A 20,268-nucleotide genomic window follows, 5' to 3' on the forward strand; every position below is an offset into this window, starting at 1 on the left:
CCTGAGACTGCAGGAGCAGAGCCCAGCTACCAGATAGATTTTTCTCGAGCGTGAAGCCTCTTGGAGCTGACAGCTCTGCCAAGGGAAGTGCTGGAAACGCCTTCACATGGGGCATTTTAAGCTGCCTGGTACAAAATGCTGCAAGCACACAACAGGGAGTTGTTCGTTTCTGCAGGAGCATGAGCTGGTGCTGTCGTATCCTCTGTGCTGCAAACGAAATACCTGGGAGAGTTGTACCGAGAGACTGAACATTGCATTTAAAAAATACCTGTAACTCACAAAATGAGACTTACATGAACCTCTTCTCCCTTTTTCTTTTTTCCCTTTCCTTTTTTTTTTCTTTTTGCCCTTTCTCCCCACAGCCATCTCCCCATATCCAGAAAGGAGTCGTTGACACCCATGTATTTTTTGAGAGGCAGCCTAGGCTGGGCCCAGGGCCGTCCCAGCCCCAGTGCTGCTCAGAGCCCCACAAGCTAAAAGCACCTTGAAGTATTTTCCCCCTGGATTGAGTTTTCCGCACTGTCCTGTGCAGGAGGCTCAGCACACACACAACCCCTCTCCCGCTCCCGTTGCCTTACCGGGGTAGGATTTTCAGTTCCTCACAGAATCCTCATCCGAGCAGAGACAAGGTCAAGCTGACAGCCTTATATTGTTTTTGATTAGCAAATTCTGGAATTAGAAGCCATGCTCTATGATGCCCTGCAGCAAGAAGCTGGAGCCAAAATTTCCGAACTTCTTTCAGAAGAGGAGAAAGAGAAACTGAAGAGCGCCGTAGAGCAATGGAAGCGGCAGGTGATGAGTGAGCTCCGGGAGAGGGACGCCCAAATCCTGCGAGAAAGGATGGAGCTCATCCAACACGCACAGCAGGTAGGCTCTGGTGCACGGGCATGGCGGGGTGTGGGGTGGGACGGTCCCTCGGACGGGAACGTAATGAACTTGTGAGCACCAGCCTCTTCTCCCAGAGCTGTACCAGGAATGGCTGGTCCTGGGGCCAGAGTTTGATTTGCCTTGGATAATCCCTACAAACAGGGCATTTTGGTTTTCATGAATTTGTCACACGTGGTGACAGTCACAGAGGACTCATCTACAGCTTAAAACCCAATTTTTTTAGAAGCACAGCACATACAATTTATATCTCCAAAAATAATGCGTCTTCTGGGTACATCTGTATTTGGTTGGTTAATAAATATTTTTTTATTTGAAATCTGACAGAGAATTAAAGAGCTAGAAGAAAGAATTGAAGGCCAAAAAAGACAAATAAAAGAGTTAGAGGAAAAGGTAAGGTAATGCAGATGAAACAGTTACTGTATGTGCACATGACCATATATTCATTTCACCTCAGCTAAGAAAACAATCTTATGAAAAGTTTGTGCTTGTTAGCGCAGTGAGCTAATGTGAGAGCGCTCCAGGAAACCATTTCGCATTTGCATTGTCCCTCTGAGAAGGAAAGGTTACCAACTGAAATTGAGCCTTTCCTTCTGTTATCCTTCAGTAAAGTCCGAAACACGGGACTTGGCAAGGATGGCGGGGTCCATCTGCCCTGGGAAGGGGATGGAGAGCTGCTGGGCATCAGAGGGATGAGGTCTCGCACGTGCTCAGGGAAGGAGCCGAGGATCTTGTCTCCTTCCCATCTGCAGCATCTGCTCTGACCTGCCTTCTCTGGGGGGAGAGAGGAGGCTCCCTTTCCTCTCCCCTCCCCTCCTGCAGCCACAGCAGTCACTGTCACCGTGGTTAATGTCATCGAGCTTTCTCCAGGCAAGCCATACCTGTTGAATTTTACCCTAAAATTACCCTCATCTGAAATAATCTCTTTCTGATGAAATTGCCATGGGAGAACTTGCTCAGGTACAACAGGGACCGGGACGGACTTTCACCTGAAAGCAAGCACAAACCTTAGCAGTGAGCGGTTCGGGGTTCTTTGAGGTATCAGAAGAATTCAGCTCATATTTTACTCCCCGTTTTTCCTGAGCCCTTGGCAGCGACTGGGCCGGGCTCCACTGGGGCAGGAGACGGCTCTCGTCAGTCCGAGGGCTGCTGGGCTCCGGCTGAGCTGAGCTGAGCCCCGAGCCCCAGACCTTGCTTCACACTTTATATTTCTTCTCAACTCAGAGTTTTGTTGCACTCTGTCTGTAACCATGGCTTATTTCTCAGCTAAACACACTGTAAACTCTTATTCTCTTTCTTCTCTTCCATTTTTTCCTCTCCTCCCTCCCCTTTTCAGTTTTTATTTTTGTTTTTATTTTTCTCTTTAGCTTTCATTCTTTGGTCATAGTCCTTCAGGCCACACACAAAAGGTAAGCCCTCGGATCACCTCTGGTTTCCCCTCTTTGTTTTGCAAAGCGTCAGAGCCTTCCCTTTGCTGCTCAGGCCTCAGCAGTATTGGGGGGTCTCCTGGGTGCCCCAGATAGCCCGAAAATGGAAATCCCTGCTCCTTCTCCCTGCCCAGCTGGGCTGGCTGACACGCTCACAGCTGGATCAGGCCCCTTGCGTTAGCTCGTCCTGGCTTCAGGCTAAAAACCCAGGATGGTTTGGGTGGAGACATGACGTTTATGAATGTGTTTGTCCCAGCATCATGCCTTAGGGCCCTAGATATTGCCCAGCCCCGCCTTTATTCCCGTGTCAATAGGAGTTAAAATGCCAATCTGTTTGTGCTTCCGGAGGTCGTAGAAATCACCACATTGATGGCACTGAGGGGGGCATTCCCGATTAGTCACCAAAGGCAATAGAATACAGCACAAATCCTTTTTTATCAGTTGTACAATTCAAACAGATAGGTATAAATATAAACCTTACAGAAATTTCATGCATGTTTTTTTTGCCCAGATAAGACTTTTTTTTGATCCATGTTTTTATATCTTTTTCTTGTTTCAGCCAACGGAGGGAGCTAGAATTGCTTCTACTGTCACTGACAGGAAGACAGCACTGATTACCGAGACACAAAAAGAGACATTGCCATTTCAAAAACTCCAAATATCTCTCACATTTTGCTACCGGCGATGGAAGGTGCAATCTTTCTCCTCCTTTCAGACTGAAGCTGAACTAGGGGACGTGGAAGTCTCTGCACAGGTGGCGCCTGCACCACTGGCCCCTCTGACCGAGCATTTTGAAAAGCTAGAACTAAGCTGACACAGAAGAAAGCCAAAAACCCCCTCCCTCCCCTCCAGCCACAGGCTCCTTCCCGGAGTCCTGGCTCTGCTGCTTGAACTAACTTTCAGTGGAAGTCCTGGCTCTGCTGCTTGAACTAGCTCTCAGCTTTACTGACGGAGCAGTATACTAATTCAGATAAACTGAATAGACTTTGGTTCCCTGCTAAGCAGGTAGTACATTGCTTCTCTGTAGAAGTGCCCGTGTCCTGTTTTATATGTCACGCATTTATATTTGTTATTCATAGTTATTTAAAAATCTGTCTTGGAAGATTTTAGGAAGAGTTCCAGAGGAGTAAGTCACAAAAAGATAAACGTGAATGAAAATGAAGTGTTTTGTTCCAAGGTATTTCTTCATAGCACAGGGTATGGCCAATGGTTGGTTGAACATCCTGCAAGCCCAGTTTTAGGGAAAAACCTGAAGGTTTTTTGAGGTATGTTTGAACCCTCCAGGAAATCAAGTTTTAATTTTGGGGGAAGTTTTCAGTAGACCGTGGCCCACAGCACGATGAGAAAAATGGCACAATAATTTATAATTTGCTGTCCCTAAATGACGAGAAAAGACTTAACACTGTCCCAACAAAAAGATCAACCCAGAAAAGAGTGAATGGAAAACAACGTCATCCCTGATCCGCACGCTCTGGGCTCGGGCAGGCAGCCAAAGGCAACAGAAGATGTTACCTTGGGACAAGGGAGCACAAGGACCACAGAGCCCGAGCCCTGGAGGTGGCGCAGGAGCCGGGAAGGAGAAATGGATCCTCCAGAAAGACAGGTGAAGGAGGGAAAATCCGGAAGAAATCCCACCAGTGTGAGTCACCATATGGGAGCTGCAGCCGAGCGCGAGAACCCGGGGCTGGCGAGAAGGGGCAAGAGCACGCTGCCGTCCGCAGCTTCCCATGGCTGCGGTGTCACCAAGGTCCCCGAGGGCAGGACGCGGGTGGGAACTGCCCCTCCCTTGGCAGCACGGGGCAGGAAGCGAAACCAGAGCTGCGGACAGGTGAGCCTGGTTAACGGGAAACCAACTTGGTGTATAATTATGTGTATGTACTGTGTAACGTCCTTGGCATGGCTGTTAGTCCCTCTTGCACGAGTTAAAATGTTTCTAATGATAATGCAGAGAAAACTTTGAAATTAGCAAAGGCTTTATGTAAACATTATTTATTTATCTCTCTCTTTTACTTTAGTAATTTAGGTATTGAATTTCAGTATGATGTAATGACAAGTGCTAACTTTATCGCTTTAGATCAGTGGTCACTTAACAAAAAGTACTAAATGAAACGCACTGTCCAATTTGTGTGAACCGCAAGCAGTCATGGTACTTTAAAAATATATATTTTAAATGCAATACATGAAAATATTTTTCAGTTTGGAATGAAAAGACAAATAGTGTTCAGAAAAGTATTTTAAGTCACAATTTCATTTAATTTTTTTCTAATTCATGCTGGTAATGAGTTACTTGGCTGGTAAACGTGATGGGGACAGTCTCAGCAGTCACCCTCGCACTGCTGAAGCTGCCTTTTTTCAAGAATATTTAAGACTAGAGGGACGTTAAATGGGGGACCAGAACCCAGCTAGATGGCTGACGAGAAATCGCTGCTACCACAGCCTGGGGGAGTTTGGCATGCCTGGAAAGACTTGTGCTCGCTGGGCTCCGTTGTCTCCCTCCCCAAATGAGGGAAAATACTGAAGTTTCCAAAATATAACCAGCTGGCATAGAACTTCAGTTCCCTGGGCCCTCCTGTGGCTAATGCTCAGGATGGCTCAGTCACCAGGCAAAGCGTCGGGTGAACTGGAGCACTCGCCGCAGGGCTCGGAGGCCTTTTTTGGTTTGTCGGGGCTGTCCCAGCACCTCTTAACGTTACACTTCTTATATCTAGTACTTCTCACAGGACTCATGCTGCTTTAAAGTAGGAATCGTCTCTCTGTACTTCATCCCATCAGTTTTCTTCTTCCCTCCCCCCCAAATAGTTTTTCGAAGCAGAATGTCCATCCAGTCTGAGCTTGAACACCTCTCCGATCTTAAGGTTATTGATGTGCTGCTCTGATAGGGTCGCTGCTTTTGTAATCAGTCGGACACAGGATATCGACATACAGAGGGGTGCGCGCGGGGAGTCTGAGAAGTTACTTGTCTTACGTGGTCTTGCTGAGGTAACCTGTGCTCGGGGTTAGATGACGCCTGCTCTTCTTCCAGCCCTGCAGCCGGACACCTCAGCCCTGCTGGCGTTCCGAGAGGGGTCCAAACCCTCGGTGGCTGCCAGTGTCACACCAGTCTCCGAGGGGCTGGTGTTCCTGGGCAGTAAGATCAATGAGATCCATGTGTTTAGTAACCCAAAAAAGAACCTTAACACAGTCAAAGGAGGGAAATAATTTAAATCAGGCAATGGTTGAGTATATGACAATGGGAGAGCTTTTGAGAAACAAGAACAGATTTACAAAGATGGCAAACTGAAACCAAGAAGAAAGACCTACCCAAGTCTGTCTGTCCTGTGAGAGGTGGCTGGGCCTTTCGGGGAGCGCTGGCAGGACATGGTGAGCCCCCGGCTCTCAGACTGTGCCGCTACGTTGGGGACATTTCAGGCACTCGCTTAAGAAAAATAAATGCTTACGCATGGGGTTGGCAAGTCTATCGACTCTGAGCCGATAAATCTCAATGAGTGCTTCTGACTAGAGGCTTCCAGGATAATACCGTTATCACACCTTAGCACACCTACGCGTCGTTGTTCCGGCAGTGCTGATGTGCATCGGGAATCCCAGTGCGGACGCTCTCCCGGCACTGGCCAAGGGCCGAGGCGGTGGGGGGGAGCTGGTGGGAGGGAGCCGAGGGGGGGTCCTCCGCAGCCTTTCCCAGTGGGGGGCTGGTGCGCTCTGGAGAAATGGGAAAGGGAGGGAGAAGTATGGAATAGGGATCACGGGGTGCTGGGGCAGCGCAGGACAGTGGCGTTGGGTGGCCCTGGCACAGGAGGGCAGTCAAGGCTCAGTGAGTGCCTTTTTCTGGGCTTCTCTCAGTGCGGGGCTGCTGCGCTTCTCAGCCTTGTGCTAATGACATTGTCCTGTGTGTCTCTGTAAATACGTGTGTGTGTGTATATGTACGTATATGTCTGTGTACATACATATGTGTGTGTGTCTAGGTACACATATGTGCGTGTATAAATACATATATGTGTGTGTGTAAATACATATGTGTGTGTGTCTAGGTACACATATGTGCGTGTATAAATACATATACGTGTGTGTGTGAATACATATGTGTGTGTCTAGGTACATATATGTGCATGTATAAATACATATATGTGTGTGTGAATACATATGTGTGTGTCTAGGTACATATGTGTATGTGTATAAATACATATACGTGTGTGTGTGTGAATACATATGTGTGTGTGTCTAGGTACATATATGTGCGTGTATAAATACATATACGTGTGTCTGTATAGGTACGTGTGTGTGTATAAATACATATACGTGTGTGTGTGTGAATACATATGTGTGTGTGTCTAGGTACATATATGTGCGTGTATAAATACATATACGTGTGTCTGTATAGGTACGTGTGTGTGTATAAATACATATACGTGTGTGTGTGTGAATACATATGTGTGTGTGTCTAGGTACATATATGTGCGTGTATAAATACAAATACGTGTGCATGTATAGGTACATGTGTGTGCGTATAAATACATATACGTGTGTATAAATGCATATACGTGTGTGCGTGTGTATAAAGACGTATGTGTGTGTAAGCACAGGGAAAGCTGCAGTTTCGAGTATTTGATAAACACACTGTGTATGCATTAATTAGGCCCCTAGTTTGCATTGCGCTGCCGAAGCGCTGCCGTCTGCAGGGGGGCCGGGGGGGCATCGGCGGGCCGGGCCAGCGGAGGGGGCTGCTGGCAAACGGGGCTGGGCAATGGGGCGTGCTGGCTGGGCAATGGGGCATGCTGGGGCTACCCGCTGCCGCTTTAGCAGGGGGTTTGTTGGGTTGGGCAGGTTTAGGAAGCTGCTTTAGGCAGTTATCCTGGTTGTTTTGTAGCGCGTGTTGACGTCATACCGGAGTTTGGGGACTCCCAGCGGTACGTGGCACTCCCGAGTTTCCAAATCGATAAGTTGTCAGTTAAACTAAGAGAAATTTTTCTTGAAATTAGGTTTTGCATTTATAGAAGGGCTTGAGCACCCCAAAATTCCTGTTTTCCCAATTATCTTATTTAAATAAAAATATTAACATTTATTATAGTTCTTTTTTATATTTGTTTATTCAAAAGAAATAATATCTGATAAAAATAAGTAGCATTTTTAAAGAATTCTACTTGGGAACTGTACGGTACCGTTCTGTCATACAAACCTGCTCTTTCTTCGGTCAGACGTGGAAGTAGGTTCTGCTGCAGAGAGGCCGTTAATTGACAAATGCAGTAATTAGTGTCTCCTTTTTGAAATATGCAAATGACAGAGCATTGGGCTCTAAGCTAAAGCAAATGCACATTTTCCTGAAAACTTGGACCTGAATGCTTCTGCGTTTCTGCTTACGTAGGTTATGTCTGGAAAGAAGCACGTTTCTGGTTTTCTGTGACGGGTCGGAGCACTTACAGACATCTTGGGGGGTTCCAGAAAACAAGATGCCACTTGCTGAAGCCCAGGTTTGTGCAAGGGAAATCTGTACTTGATGCACAAGCTCGTACTTGAATGCATGTGCTTTGGGAATTCAGTGGCATGTGTCTAAGCATATATTCAGTTGAATCCTAAATGAACTTTGGGAGTTAAATCCCAGCATTAGACTCACATTTCATATATCTGGCCAGAAGGCTTTCAGGCTTCAGGTAGAAACCCTTAAGACCCTGCATATCATCAGAAGGAAACCTGTCCCTCGGGTTGGAATTGCTCAGGACATGATGCGGTTGGGTTTCAGAAGATAATTTTCCCTGTTCCCTATTTTTTCTGCTGTCTAGAAGCTTCCTGCACAACGCTGTTGCCCGCAGCCAGCTCTGCCGAGCGGGAGGTGGTCACAGACAGAATTTCTCCGTGGTCGGGGTGGGCAGCGCTTTGTTGCAGAAGTGATGGGGGTTTGTACAGTGTGGGCAATAACCCCCCTGCTCTTCCTGGCAATAGCTGTTTGAGTCAGAGTTGTCAAAGGACCCAGAGCAGGCTGTTAGGTTGTGCTTTCCAGTGTATTGGTGCAATTATTCCCTTCATAGCTAAGAAGTTTTAGCTAATATCAGACCCTCTGTGTGTGTACATGTATGTAAAATGGAGAGCTGTGAGTCTGGTCCTTGAAGGAGTCCATAAACGTCTGCGTTTGGGGAGGAGGAGTAGTTACCCGTCATGACCGCACAGTATCTTTTGTAACTAAATTCCTTCTGATAAGTAGATTCGAGGCGTTACGTCAGGTTAACCTGGGCTGAAGACTGACCCAGATAAAGTTGGAATGAGCAGACCAGGTCCTGTGCTCCCCTCACAGAGAGAGACTCCCTCGGAGGAGAAGGGTCACGTCTGGGCGGTGATCCAGGTCGATTCATGACTGTAAGGGTTCCTCTTGGTAATAGAATAGAGTACTGTAATCACAAGCTTAATTTATTTTAATCTTAATTAAAACATTGAAAATATTAATACTAAAAGAAGATTATTTACATTTTTTCAGTGCCAGAAGGACCCCAGTCTAGAAGAGGGTTGCCATGTTTGATTGGCGCGTGTGGAACCGCAGGTGCTGGAGGAGCGCGGGGAGATGCCTCTCCCACAAAATGGCCAGTGATGCTGAGCAGCAGTAGGGCAGCTTTAGGCTCCCCGTGGCCAGCCAGCTCAGACCCAGCTATTTTCAGATCCTTTAGCCCTTGGTACGTCTTACATCACGAGAAATTCTTTTTAGGAGTGGTCTTAGCATTTCTAAGAAAGAATATACAATATATTTCCTACTATAGGCAGCAATTAGCAATACCAACTGCAAATCTGCAGAATCTGATGTTTTTACATGCCTGAGGGCCGTGTGTGCGGGTGTGCGCTGCAGCAAACGCCTGCAGAGCTCCTGCTGGGGTCACTTCTACTGCACCTCTCCACGTCAGCCTGCTTGTTTGGTAGATTATTACTTTTCTTTACATTTCTGTATGCATTGATCCCATAATCAAGCTGCTTTTTTATTGGTGTGCTTTAGTTGGCAGAAGAGATTGGGTTTTTTTAAGGTCAGCAGCACGTTTTTCCAGAAACGAACCACAGGGGAGGTGATGAGCTACTGGAGCTTAAATTTTCCTGTAATGTTTTATCGGCTGCCTTCTGTGTGTATATATGTATATATTCAGGCATTTTGAAAGGGGCCGTAAATGGCTTTCTTCATAGGGGTGTGGAGATAAGGCTAATGAGCTACATTACCAGAATGCTAATTGACAAGTCTTTGCTGTGCAGGATGACCCAAAACATCTTGGTTTAAAGTGAACTGAGTAGGGAAAACCCAAGGCTTTAAGAAGGCTCCAAATGAGCAAACGGCATTCGTGGAAAGATATAGAGAAAATGAGTCAAAGGCTGCTCATTTTTACTATGCTGTAAATCTTGGCTACCTTTCTTGATCTCAGTAAAGAGCAGAATTTGGCTCAGTAATAATAAAGTGTTTTCCAGCAGATTAATAATAGTCAATTTATATAAAAGTGTAGAGTGTGTCATTGCACGGTATTTCTGCTTTAATGTTTCAGGGGATGTTAGAGACTGAAATGCATAGAAATGACAATGTCGGTCCGAATTCCCGGGTGAGGTGAGATGAGATGAGATGAGACGGAGGTCCTCGGGCAGGAATCACGTTGTGTCTGGTGCTTCAGGACAGCTTCGGCACAGCGCAGGTCTGAGGCGCGTCTGGGGGAGCTCTTTGATCATGAGGAGGACTCGGCTTGGGAGGAGGCTGCTGGTTTCTGTTTTGCGAACTCCCACAGCAAAACAACTAGAAGCAGACCTGCTGAGCTTTTCCTCCTGAGCAGAGCATCTGGTTTATGGTGGCAGTAACTTCTGTTGTGCTTCCTGGGCAGGTTACGCAAGGGCAGTTCTTCACCTGGGACAATTCCTTACTCTCTCTACCATCGAGGGGCCCACGTTCCTGTTTTGTTGTAGTGATAATGATGTACAGCATCATTAATAGGCCTGTTCCTATCTCTGTGAGGAGTAGCAAAGAGTTTTCTCAGAGTGTAAACACCCTGTAAATTTGCGCACAGCAGCAGTGGCCCTGTGTCGCGTCTGCTTCCCCCTCAAGATGCCGGGAGCTTCCATCCCATGTTTTCCTCTTGGAAAGAAAACTGGAGGCACGCTCCCGACAGAGCCCATAGTTTGGAACAACCCCCCACCGAGACATTTCTACATAAACTGAGCGTTTCTTGCCGTGCCTCACGGACCAGGCTCGCTCCGCAGTGACTGCTTCTTTCACATCTCTGTCTTCTCAGCAACGGTGGGGTTTTGTTAGGGAAAACCAACAAATCGGTAATTATAATTGAACTGCACATTCAGCATAGCTCCATACAGAACTGGGATTTGCATTGTAAAAGCCTGGTCCACGGAGCTGTTCTTAAAGATAATCATTCATTTAATCATTCATTTTCCAAAGCACTCCCAGGCATTAGCAGATTCGGTTGTCATTAACTCCGAAGTGTTCTTGCCCTTAATTTTATTCTTGCCATGTTCTTGTAAATCATAAGGACACAGATTTTTATAACGTACCAAACTCAGTATTAGCCTGAAGAATTAATTAGCTGAAAAATCTACTATAAAGTGAAATGTTTTTAAAAAATGCATTATATTTGTAAATAAATATGTTTGTGTACACACCCCCTGCATACATATACAAATACATTTACATACGCCTAGCATTAATTTGCAAGGCTTGCAGCAGCCAAAACCTTTGAGGAAATCATTATACTTGTTATAATAGCAAAGGAAGGAAAAAATATTTTTTTGAGCACACTCTAGCATAAATTAGCAGGAACCTTTTCTTGGTTCCTGTCGGGGACCTCATCCTTTCACTTCTGATAGAGAGCCGAGATGCACAACAAAACACTCAAATATTATCTGGAGAATCAAATCTTGAGCTTAAATCCAAATTAGCCAGATTAAACTTGATTTTTTATGACTAGTTCACAGTGCTGATAGGCACAACTTTTGGTGAATTCATGCTCTTCCTTCACAAAGATTTCATGTAATAGGCCTGAAGAAGTGGTACAACTGTTTGATAGTATCGTATGTATCATCATAGGCTCAATGATCCTTATGGGTCCCTTCCAACTTGAGGTATCCTATGATATCATGGACATCGTGTATTCTTTCCAGATAATGTGCATATATGTAAGCATAAACATGTATTTTGAAGGTTTTGTTTTGATGTATTGGGAAGACTCACAATTTGGTTAGATAATTAGGTGAGAATAATGAATATTTGACTTACTATTTAGCATTATTAGCTATTAGGATGCTGTGTTTTCCAGTCTTAAACTTCTAGTTTTCTGGGCTTAGTCTGGTTTTGTGAAGACAGAAACATTGTGTGTCTGTCTGCCCGGCTAGTCCTGCTGCGTGCGGATTTGGGGTTTGGGGGTGCTGGGCTGGCAGCAGAGAGGGGACAGCCCGGCTGGGCGACGGATCGGACATGGGACGGCTCCAGACTGACAGCGCCGAGAGGGTCAGGCAAGGGTGGCTGCGTGTACACAGGACGGTGCTCTCTTTCCTCCATAAAACTCTCCTGTTCAGAGGGTGTGGGTGTTACTGTGCTCCACTAAAATCGGTGAGAGTTTTTCTGCTGATTCCAAGGAGCAGGATGGCTCCTTGCATCTCCCAGCTGGCACAAACGGGAGGGCTTCCCTCGCGTGCCTGTTGTGCCCAGCTGGCGAGGTGAGCCCCTGGTCCCCACGCAGAGTCCTAGTGAGCGCACATCGAGTCCTGCGCATCCCGCACCCGCCGCGTCCCCTGGTCCCCGCACAGCATCTCTGCAAGCGCGTCTTCAGCCCCGCACATCCCGCACCCACCACATGTATTCAGCACATGTATGCAGTGGGGTTGGCACACACAGTGGATGTGTCTGCACTTCTGGGCCATTAGAAATCCCAGATAAACCTCCCTCAGGAAGGGAGAATGTGTCCGAGAAACTCAAGACCTGTAACAGCCTTACACAGATCTGTAGAGGCAGATGCAGGATATTTCGTTCTGTCAATGACTTTTTCTAAAGACAGATTGCCCCAATGGCCAGTTTCCTTCTTGTTATAAACAAGAACGCACCCCAGGGATACAACAAATTGATGAAATGAGTGTCAGAACGGCTGTCAAGGAGATACCAGCATGCATTAGCAATGCTGCGATGGTCACGAAGGTAATAGGACTGTAAAATATTCACACATCATCAAGTCAAGGCAACCTTTTCAACCTACGCTAATTGTACCAAGAGAGGGAATGTAGAATCCTAAAGGCTGTAAATTTATAATTTAGCAGATTTATGAGAGTGTTAATTGTAACTATGTTTCCTAAAAACTGCTGTGAGAAGGTCATCTAGGAAAGAGGGCTACACTTCAGCAAGATGAAGCAGCTGCCTTCAACCCGGAGGAGGCAGGGATTCCTCGGCAGCTGAGATCGGGGCTGACATGGTGCCCTGAATTCCTGCCCTTGGGCTGCCTTTCCCCCAGGAGCAGCCCGAGTTACGGCTGGGGTGTCAGCCTGCATTTTCTGCGTTAACTCTGCATTTACAGCTTGACTGGCTTCCCCACCGCTCTGAAACCCTCCCTCTTTAAATGTCATCTATTAATGCCACAGCTGATCTTGTGTCTGTGAGCTGGTGATCTATAATAAGAAATAATGCTTGCGAGCAGCCAGGTTCTTGGCAGATTGTCACGTTTTTTATTATTTTTGTCTTTCAGAGCTGTTTCAGTGATTTGTTTCCATTGCCCTTCAGAGCAGGTGGACCAGGTGGAGCTTTTTATTCCCTGCTATGTCGTACAGTTGTGACTCTCAAACAGTAGGAAGATTTGGCCATGAATTTAGCAGGGGAGCGCGTGTTCCCTAAGGCAGCGGAAGGACCGTTGCAATACCTGCCCGTGAGTGGATCTGGAGGGGGGCACGGGGAGCTCAGCCCCGGGCCAGGGCAGTGGCGGTGCCCCCGGCTGCCGAGGTGGGCACCCTCAGCCCCGGCATTGCCTATGGCTGCCATCGAAAGGCTCCATTTCCCGCAGATTAATTTAGAAAGTACAAAAATTCCATTACTAGCTATTGAGCTAGGCTGAGTGGAGCTGAATGGCTTCTTTGTCTGCAGTTTGCACTGGAGTCCCCCAAATCCGAAATTCCCGCTCTCCAGCTGCCCGGGGAGACACTCCCCGCTAAAGGCTTCGTTTCCTTTGGGCGTCTTCAGCCCTTCCAGCCGCGGCAGCAGATGGGTGCGTGTGCTGCACGAGGGATTCCAGCCACAGACTTACCGCTCCGGTATTACGCTTAGACATTTCTCCACGGGTTAGGTGTTGAGAAAGTTTTTAAAATCCACGTTATTGCAAATATAGAAGACAAATATTTTAAATTCTTTTCTTTAGTTGGAAAACAAATCGATGCTATTTATGTTTTCTAGGTATGTAACAAATAGTGATAGTATCTAATACTTTAGATATAACACAACACGTAAATGTATTTTGTAGCTATCGTACCATATTTTCCAATACCATAGTGACTGTCTTCTAACAGATTTGTCTTTTTAAAGAGCATTCTAACATCATTTACCAGTTACATGAAAAGTACATGTAAGTGTATTACAAATTCACTCATAAGCACCATATGCTACAAAATTTTAAAAAATTGAAGTTGATTACGAATTTTGCTGCTAACATCAGCTCTGTAGTCTCCAAGAAGTTTATTTCAGTCTATCTGACCTAGAGTTTTTGTACAACTGCCTAACATACCCACCGCAACACCATCTTCTTAACCCCAGACGAATGCCCTTACATCTACCTAGCTAATCCACACTTACACTGGATTTACCTGGGCAGGTTTCTGTGGGGCAAAACAAGTAGTTTTCAGTGCAGAATCAGCCATTATTCTAAAAAACCCCGGATGATTATTATAGATAAATTTAACTTGTTCTAGTGCAAGTATGAGAACCACAGCCAGGCTGTCATGTGCTGCTTTTTGGATGCTATAGGAGTCATCAAATAGTTTTAATTATAAATCTCATTCTCCGTTACACACTGCTTCAAAATCTGTAACGAAGAAAAAATGCTAGAGAGTTCTTCTATGCACTTACAGATGTGTGTCCAGTTTGTTTCCAAAAGATTTTAGCACGTAAATGTTACAAATAAATCAGTTGCAATGGAAGGAAACAGCTTTTGAAACCCCTGCTATTAAGCATCAAAGGATCAAGGATGCAGAAGTAGTTTCTGGCGTGTGTGTGTCGGATTGCCCTTAAGGAAAGCTGGGTGAGCCTCATGGCGCTGCAGGACCCCCTGCCCTTCTGCACTCGCACCGCACGAGTGTGATGCTGACGCCAGAAACCCAGCCTTGCCTTACATCTGGCTCTGTCTATGCCATAAAATTGTGATGAAAAGTGACCAGAAATGGTTAAAAATGAGCCGCGCTGGCTGTAAGCTTCATTAGTCCCAATCTCAGCAGAGCTGCGGTGATGGGAGGCGAAGGGCGGAGGCTCCGCGCTTCCATCTAGGTCAGGGCTGGGCGCAGGCAGCTCGCGTTAGGGCGGCGATGCCTGACATCCCCATCCCGCCCTGACACCCGCCGTCTCCAGGCTCTCCCCGACCCCGCAAAGATGCTGAAAAGCCTCGAGGGGACCCAGGGCCCCAGGAACAGCGTTTCAGATTCCCATCCTATAAATATTTATGAAGTGAAATGCTTTTGTGCTCATGAATAGTTCTTTTGCGTAGCGTATGTTCCCAAGGTTTATCGACATAAATGGATGGCGTTGGGTAATTTTCTTCAGTTGGTGTATTTGGCTATTTTAAGGGGGAAAACCCCAGGATTTTCCAAATCAATATGGTCAGGAACAAAATACACCAGAGATATATTCTCTCCGTCAGGAGAGAGGGGTGATCTGCTTGGGAAACACTTCCAGCATCTCCTGCCCTCCCTGTGGTGCCCAGGGTGCCCGAAGGACCAGCCGGCAATGCCGCTGCACGGCACCAGTGGGATGAGCCCCACTATGAGCCTGGGCTCACGACGGCCGTTCAGCTGGTGGGTGCTGGGGACTGAAGCCACGGACTCAGGTTCATTCTTCTAATTCCTGGCGATTCGGGCCAGGCAGAACGCCTCCAGGCTAGAAATGACTGCTTTAGTCCCCAAATTCACTGCGTCTTTGGCCTTTTCAGCGAGACAGCCACCAAGGTTAGTGGCTGTGACAGTGGGCGCACCGTGAAGCAGTGCCCCCGCTGACATCCTCTGCACATCGTTGGGGTGCTCAAGCAAATACTATTTCATGTTTCCAGCCTATTTAAACCTGCACCCGTGTTTCAACTGATGATTAACTCTGCTTAGCGTAGGCAGAGTAAGGCATTGTAGAGTATTACCCTGGCAAGTTGAATCACCGCCTGTGTGTTTTCGTTGCCTTTTTGTTATTCCCTGAACGTTTCTCCTGTTTTCCCCGGCACCTGCAAGACCTGCTGGTCCAGCGCTGGCGCTGTGGGCTCTCCGCAGCCATATGGTGCCTGGTGCTGCTAATGCGGGGCCGGGGCTGGCTGCGGGGGCCCACGGCCCATCTGCCGGGCGGCACCGGCGACGGCCACATGCACCGCCGCGGCCTCCGCGCCTCCTGCCAGGGCCGTGCGGCCGGCGGGAGCGTGAGAAATGGGATTTACAGCTCAGGGGGTGTGTTTAAACAAACTGCCAGCAAATCCCCTTACTGCCGCTTATAAATAAAGAAACAGACATACGGCTCTCCTTCCAGTGCCGCCTCGGTGAGAGGCTGTGCGTAATAACAACAGGCCAACAAAGGCGATCGTTCCTTTTCCATAAGAAATTTTGTCCATAATCTTTGATGAATTGCATTTCTGGATCGCTCTATTTCACTGAAGCTGCAGTTTTTCACAGCCAGTGAATGCTCAGGTGCACAAACATTCGAGCTCCATCCATTACCGTTTTTTAAATGCTTCTTTTGTCCTATTTTTACAGCTTTCTGAAAAAAAAATCTCTTTGGCGGAATATTGCATGGTGAGAGAATGATAACCCTGTTCCTTTTAGAATAAGCAAACGGCAGCCCCCCAGGCAGTGCCCCAGACAGCACCGAGGTGAATCTGAAGTGGCAGCGGAGGGGACCTGCCGTCAGCGCCCAGCGCCCCTGTTTGCCACCACAGAAACTCCTTGTGGCCACCTTACCCTGCCCCCGCGCTGCTGCCCGCCTGCTCTTCGCAGGGACACGCTGCCGCGTGCAACAGCGGCATCTTCACATTTCGATGGTATTTCCTCTTGATTTCTCTAAGTTCCGTGTCTTTTTAGGAATTGCTTATTGAAATTCTTGAGGTTTTATTTTCCACGTGTGAGTGGTGGAGTCCCCGTCTCAAGGGCTCACTGCAGAGGGAGGGAAGAGCCCCCCGGCCTGCGGGAAGGGTTTATTCATCCCCCCGCACCGGGGAAGAGGGGAATTCGATGTACTGGTGAGCTCTGGGGGGGGAGAAGGGATGGGAATGGGGGTTCCTCGTCCCTTCTGGCCATTGGCTGAATTATTCTGCTCTCCACGTGTTTGCCCTAGAAATTCCCCTTCTGCCTGAGGTTGGTCTCTTGGCCAAGTGTAAAATAGAAAATGATGAAGAACGGTCCAAGAATGGAGCAGACGAAGGGATGGCCCAGCTCGACGGCAGCCACCCTTTCCCCTAAGGGTGTCATGTCCTTCCCTGCCATCTCTCCTCACTTGAGGAGGTCGAATTTGGCTCCGCGGGTCATTAACTTGTCTTCTCCATGGCCCAGCTCCTTTCTCTGTCCATTATACCGACATTGAACTATTGGTAGGGACCAGCTGTCTCTGAAGTAGCCAGTACTGCTGCGTGGTCTCGTTGATGTCCCCGTGCCTGGCAGGAGAATTCAGCATCGTTGCCCCGGTGGCCAACGGGGCTGTATATCCATGTGGGCTGGCCTGAACCCTGGCGTCGGAAACGGAGGGGGGGATCATTCCTGCTTGGAGGGCATGTCCTGCCACCCAGTTAGACAGCCTTTACCCACTCTCTGTCAGCTCAGAAATTTAGCTAGATCTGTCTTAGCCTTTTTTTCCGTCAGTTCCCGGTAGGAGGATGATCTGTACGCCTCCTTGGAAGTAACAATTATCAAACAAATGGCCGGATTGCTACTTACTGACTGCAACGCAGAGTGGCAGTGTCTCCGTGTGCTGCACGTCACTGCTTATGCACTCACCCTCTCTTGGGGTCCCCATCCCCAGCACTGCCACGTCCCAGGAACTCACCTGCAGCAGTGGGATGCTCCGAAGGGGAGGGATGTGGGCGCTGGGGGAGGCAGCGTTCAGGAACAGTGGCCTCGGAAGTTGCGTGAAGTTAGGGCAAATTTTACATTCATCATTCATCATTATCATCATGATGTTCTGTGTTACCTGAAAACTAATAGTATTGCTTAAGAAAAATGAATAATATAATGTATGGTACAGCATTTAGACAACAGTACATTTAACATTTAATAAGTTATCTTTTTTTTTTCAGAGAAAAACCAGCAATTGGATAAGTCTACTCCAACTGTAGACTTATTTGAGAGCTACTTAAGGCAATCTAGCAAACCCCATGACGTGCAAATGTTGTGGTGCTTGGGACTAAAAGCCACGTGTTGGAGAGAGAATCCCGGTTGTAGTTAACCCTTATATTTGTTTTGTTCCGTAGGTACCTGCACCACTTCCAAACCTTGTGTCGCGTTTAGAAAGCTACAAACAAAATCCCCTGATACTGAAAGTCTAAAAACTCTCCAGATATTGTACATCAATCGACTGCTTTAAACTGGACGGTGTAAACAGCAAAGGGAGCTAAACTACAATAATGTACGAAAATGAGTTGTTAAGGAAAGTGGTGTATTTGTACTGAAGAAATGTGACGTTTTAAGTCAAAGGGTGTGGGTTTTGATATCAGCATGTGATTATGTTATAGAAGTAATTTAACAAAGTCCAATTCTACCAGATACCAACATCAGGATTACATTGAGGAGCTACATTCTTACTTCTGCATTTCATGCTAAAAACATTGTTAAAGCCTAAGTGTCCGTTTTCAGTTCTACTTAAATACTTCATGTCTTAAAATACTTTATTTCTCGGAGGAGCTGCAGACAGCCGTTGAGGTGCCCGCCTGCAGCGTGGGCTCCACTGGGCTCTGCGGGAAAAGCGCCCAAACCAAAGGAGCTGCCGGGGGCCGAACCCCAGGGCCTGCCAGGGGCTGGCAACGGTGGCCACAGGCGCCTTTGGCAGTGGCCTGGACCCGTTTCGTCGCTGTTCAGGCAGGCCGTGCTTCTGCACGTTGTGTGGATGTGTCTGGAATTTCAGTTACGTTTTCCCATTAATCACGTTTTTTTAATTTAAAAGCCAACTGTACAGGACAGGTACATGTGTAAATAAGGGATTATGCTTATGTATATGTTAATATTTATATGTAAAAAGGTATGTACATAGGAAAGAAAAAAATGGCTCAAAGAATGTTTTCGAAACTGTTTATTTCTTACAAATGCACAGACAGGAAATTCACGTAAATGTGCTCCTTAATTTCAACATAGGGGTTTTCGCTCAATTTCCAGTCACTTTGTGTTTGATCCCGCTGGGGTTTTGTACGAAGAGTTTGTGCTATGAGTCCTTGATGGTGGCAGGGAGCCATTCTGGCGACGCTGCCACCCTTCACCCGTGAGATGAGCTGGGAGAGATCTCGGTTGCTGCCTGCTCACCTCTGGGTCTTGCGCTTCTGTTCCAAACCCGGTCTCAAAGCCAGAGGACCGCGGGGGGGAGCGTAACCCTCGTCTGGGGCTCTGTCATAAGGCTTTCTCCCGCAGCCCATCCGTCCCCCACTGCAGGTGTACATCAGCAGGGGAAGGTGGGGGTCACCGCCCGGGTGGCGAGCTGGCGAGCGCCCGCTCCTCGGGCAGGGGCTGCCGACCACTCCAGCTTCTCCCCTGTAAGCACCGCGTAGAAGTTCCCCAGCTGCCCTCCAAATAACGACAAGACGGGGCCCGATGACCCGAGGGTCTCACTGGTGCGTTACCGATACACCCCGATGGCTACGTTTGGCCCCCAAGAGTCAGAGCAGCGGGTGCGTTGGGTCACGCACGCAGGGTCTCCAAAGGAGCACCGGAGCGGCTGGACCTCCCTGCCCAGGTCCCGTGGCTGCAGGCCATTGCACCGCAGTGGCACCGGCCGGTGGCCACATCCCCAGAGCAACACGTCTAAACTGAAATCCGCTGGAACTGCAGCTGGTGCCACCCACCGCGCGGCCGCCCTGTTCAAGCTGTTGGAGGACTGTGGCTGTTATTGACAGAATTCTGCTCTAGTAATACCTGTAGCCTTCAGTGCATCCCCGAGTGCCTTACACAGCTTGCGGACAACACTCCTGACCGTGAGGAGAAAACACACCCGAGCGTCCCTCGCGGGGAGTGACGCCACCTCCCTTTGCGTCCCGGCGGGCAGCGTGCGTCAGCACAGAACGGGATTTAGTTTAGACTCAGGAAATCGTATTGTGAATATGTGTATTAGACCCTGTACTTATCTATTGTACATTTTATAAAAAGGAACTATTGTAAACTTATGCAAAATGTAAACCAGAAAAAATGTTTCCTTTTTTTTTCCAATGGCCGGTGTGCCGTGACTTGTGCTCTCTAATATAATCCTAACAACCATATCCTAAATACGTAATGTTTGGTTCAGTGCTGAAGCAGTAATTGACAGGCCTAAAATAGGGCTGGATCGATCAATTACAGAATTTTACACATATTTTTGTATTGTGATTCATATGATATCTATCAAGAGACTTTCTATTCATTTGTAAAATAAATAAATTATTGTAAACTTTTAATAAAAAGATCTGTTTTAAACCTTCAGATTAGATCAGTTGCTTTGGTTCTTTTCCCAGGTTGCAAAAAGGAAGCCTTTGATTAGTTATAGCAACTTTGCTGATTTTTTTTTTAATAATACGGTCATTCTTTAACCATTTTTTAAGTTCTACCTGAAAAATTGACC

At 47.3% G+C, this 20,268-nt stretch overlaps 1 protein-coding gene across 1 annotated transcript in view; it reads left to right on the forward strand.

Moving 5' to 3' along the window:
• The window catches only part of JAKMIP3 (Janus kinase and microtubule interacting protein 3), a 37,231-nt gene extending 33,979 nt beyond the window's left edge, over positions 1-3,252 (forward strand). Inside the window, exons 19-22 of the mRNA XM_054205622.1 lie at positions 664-867; positions 1,213-1,278; positions 2,253-2,294; positions 2,872-3,252. Coding sequence (XP_054061597.1) covers positions 664-867; positions 1,213-1,278; positions 2,253-2,294; positions 2,872-3,126 — 567 coding nt within the window. The 3' untranslated portion in view covers positions 3,127-3,252. The remainder of the gene's footprint in view (positions 1-663; positions 868-1,212; positions 1,279-2,252; positions 2,295-2,871) is intronic.
• Positions 3,253-20,268: the final 17,016 nt, after the last annotated feature.

Source organism: Rissa tridactyla, chromosome 6, assembly GCF_028500815.1.
Source record: "Rissa tridactyla isolate bRisTri1 chromosome 6, bRisTri1.patW.cur.20221130, whole genome shotgun sequence".
Taxonomy (NCBI): Eukaryota; Metazoa; Chordata; class Aves; order Charadriiformes; family Laridae; genus Rissa; species Rissa tridactyla.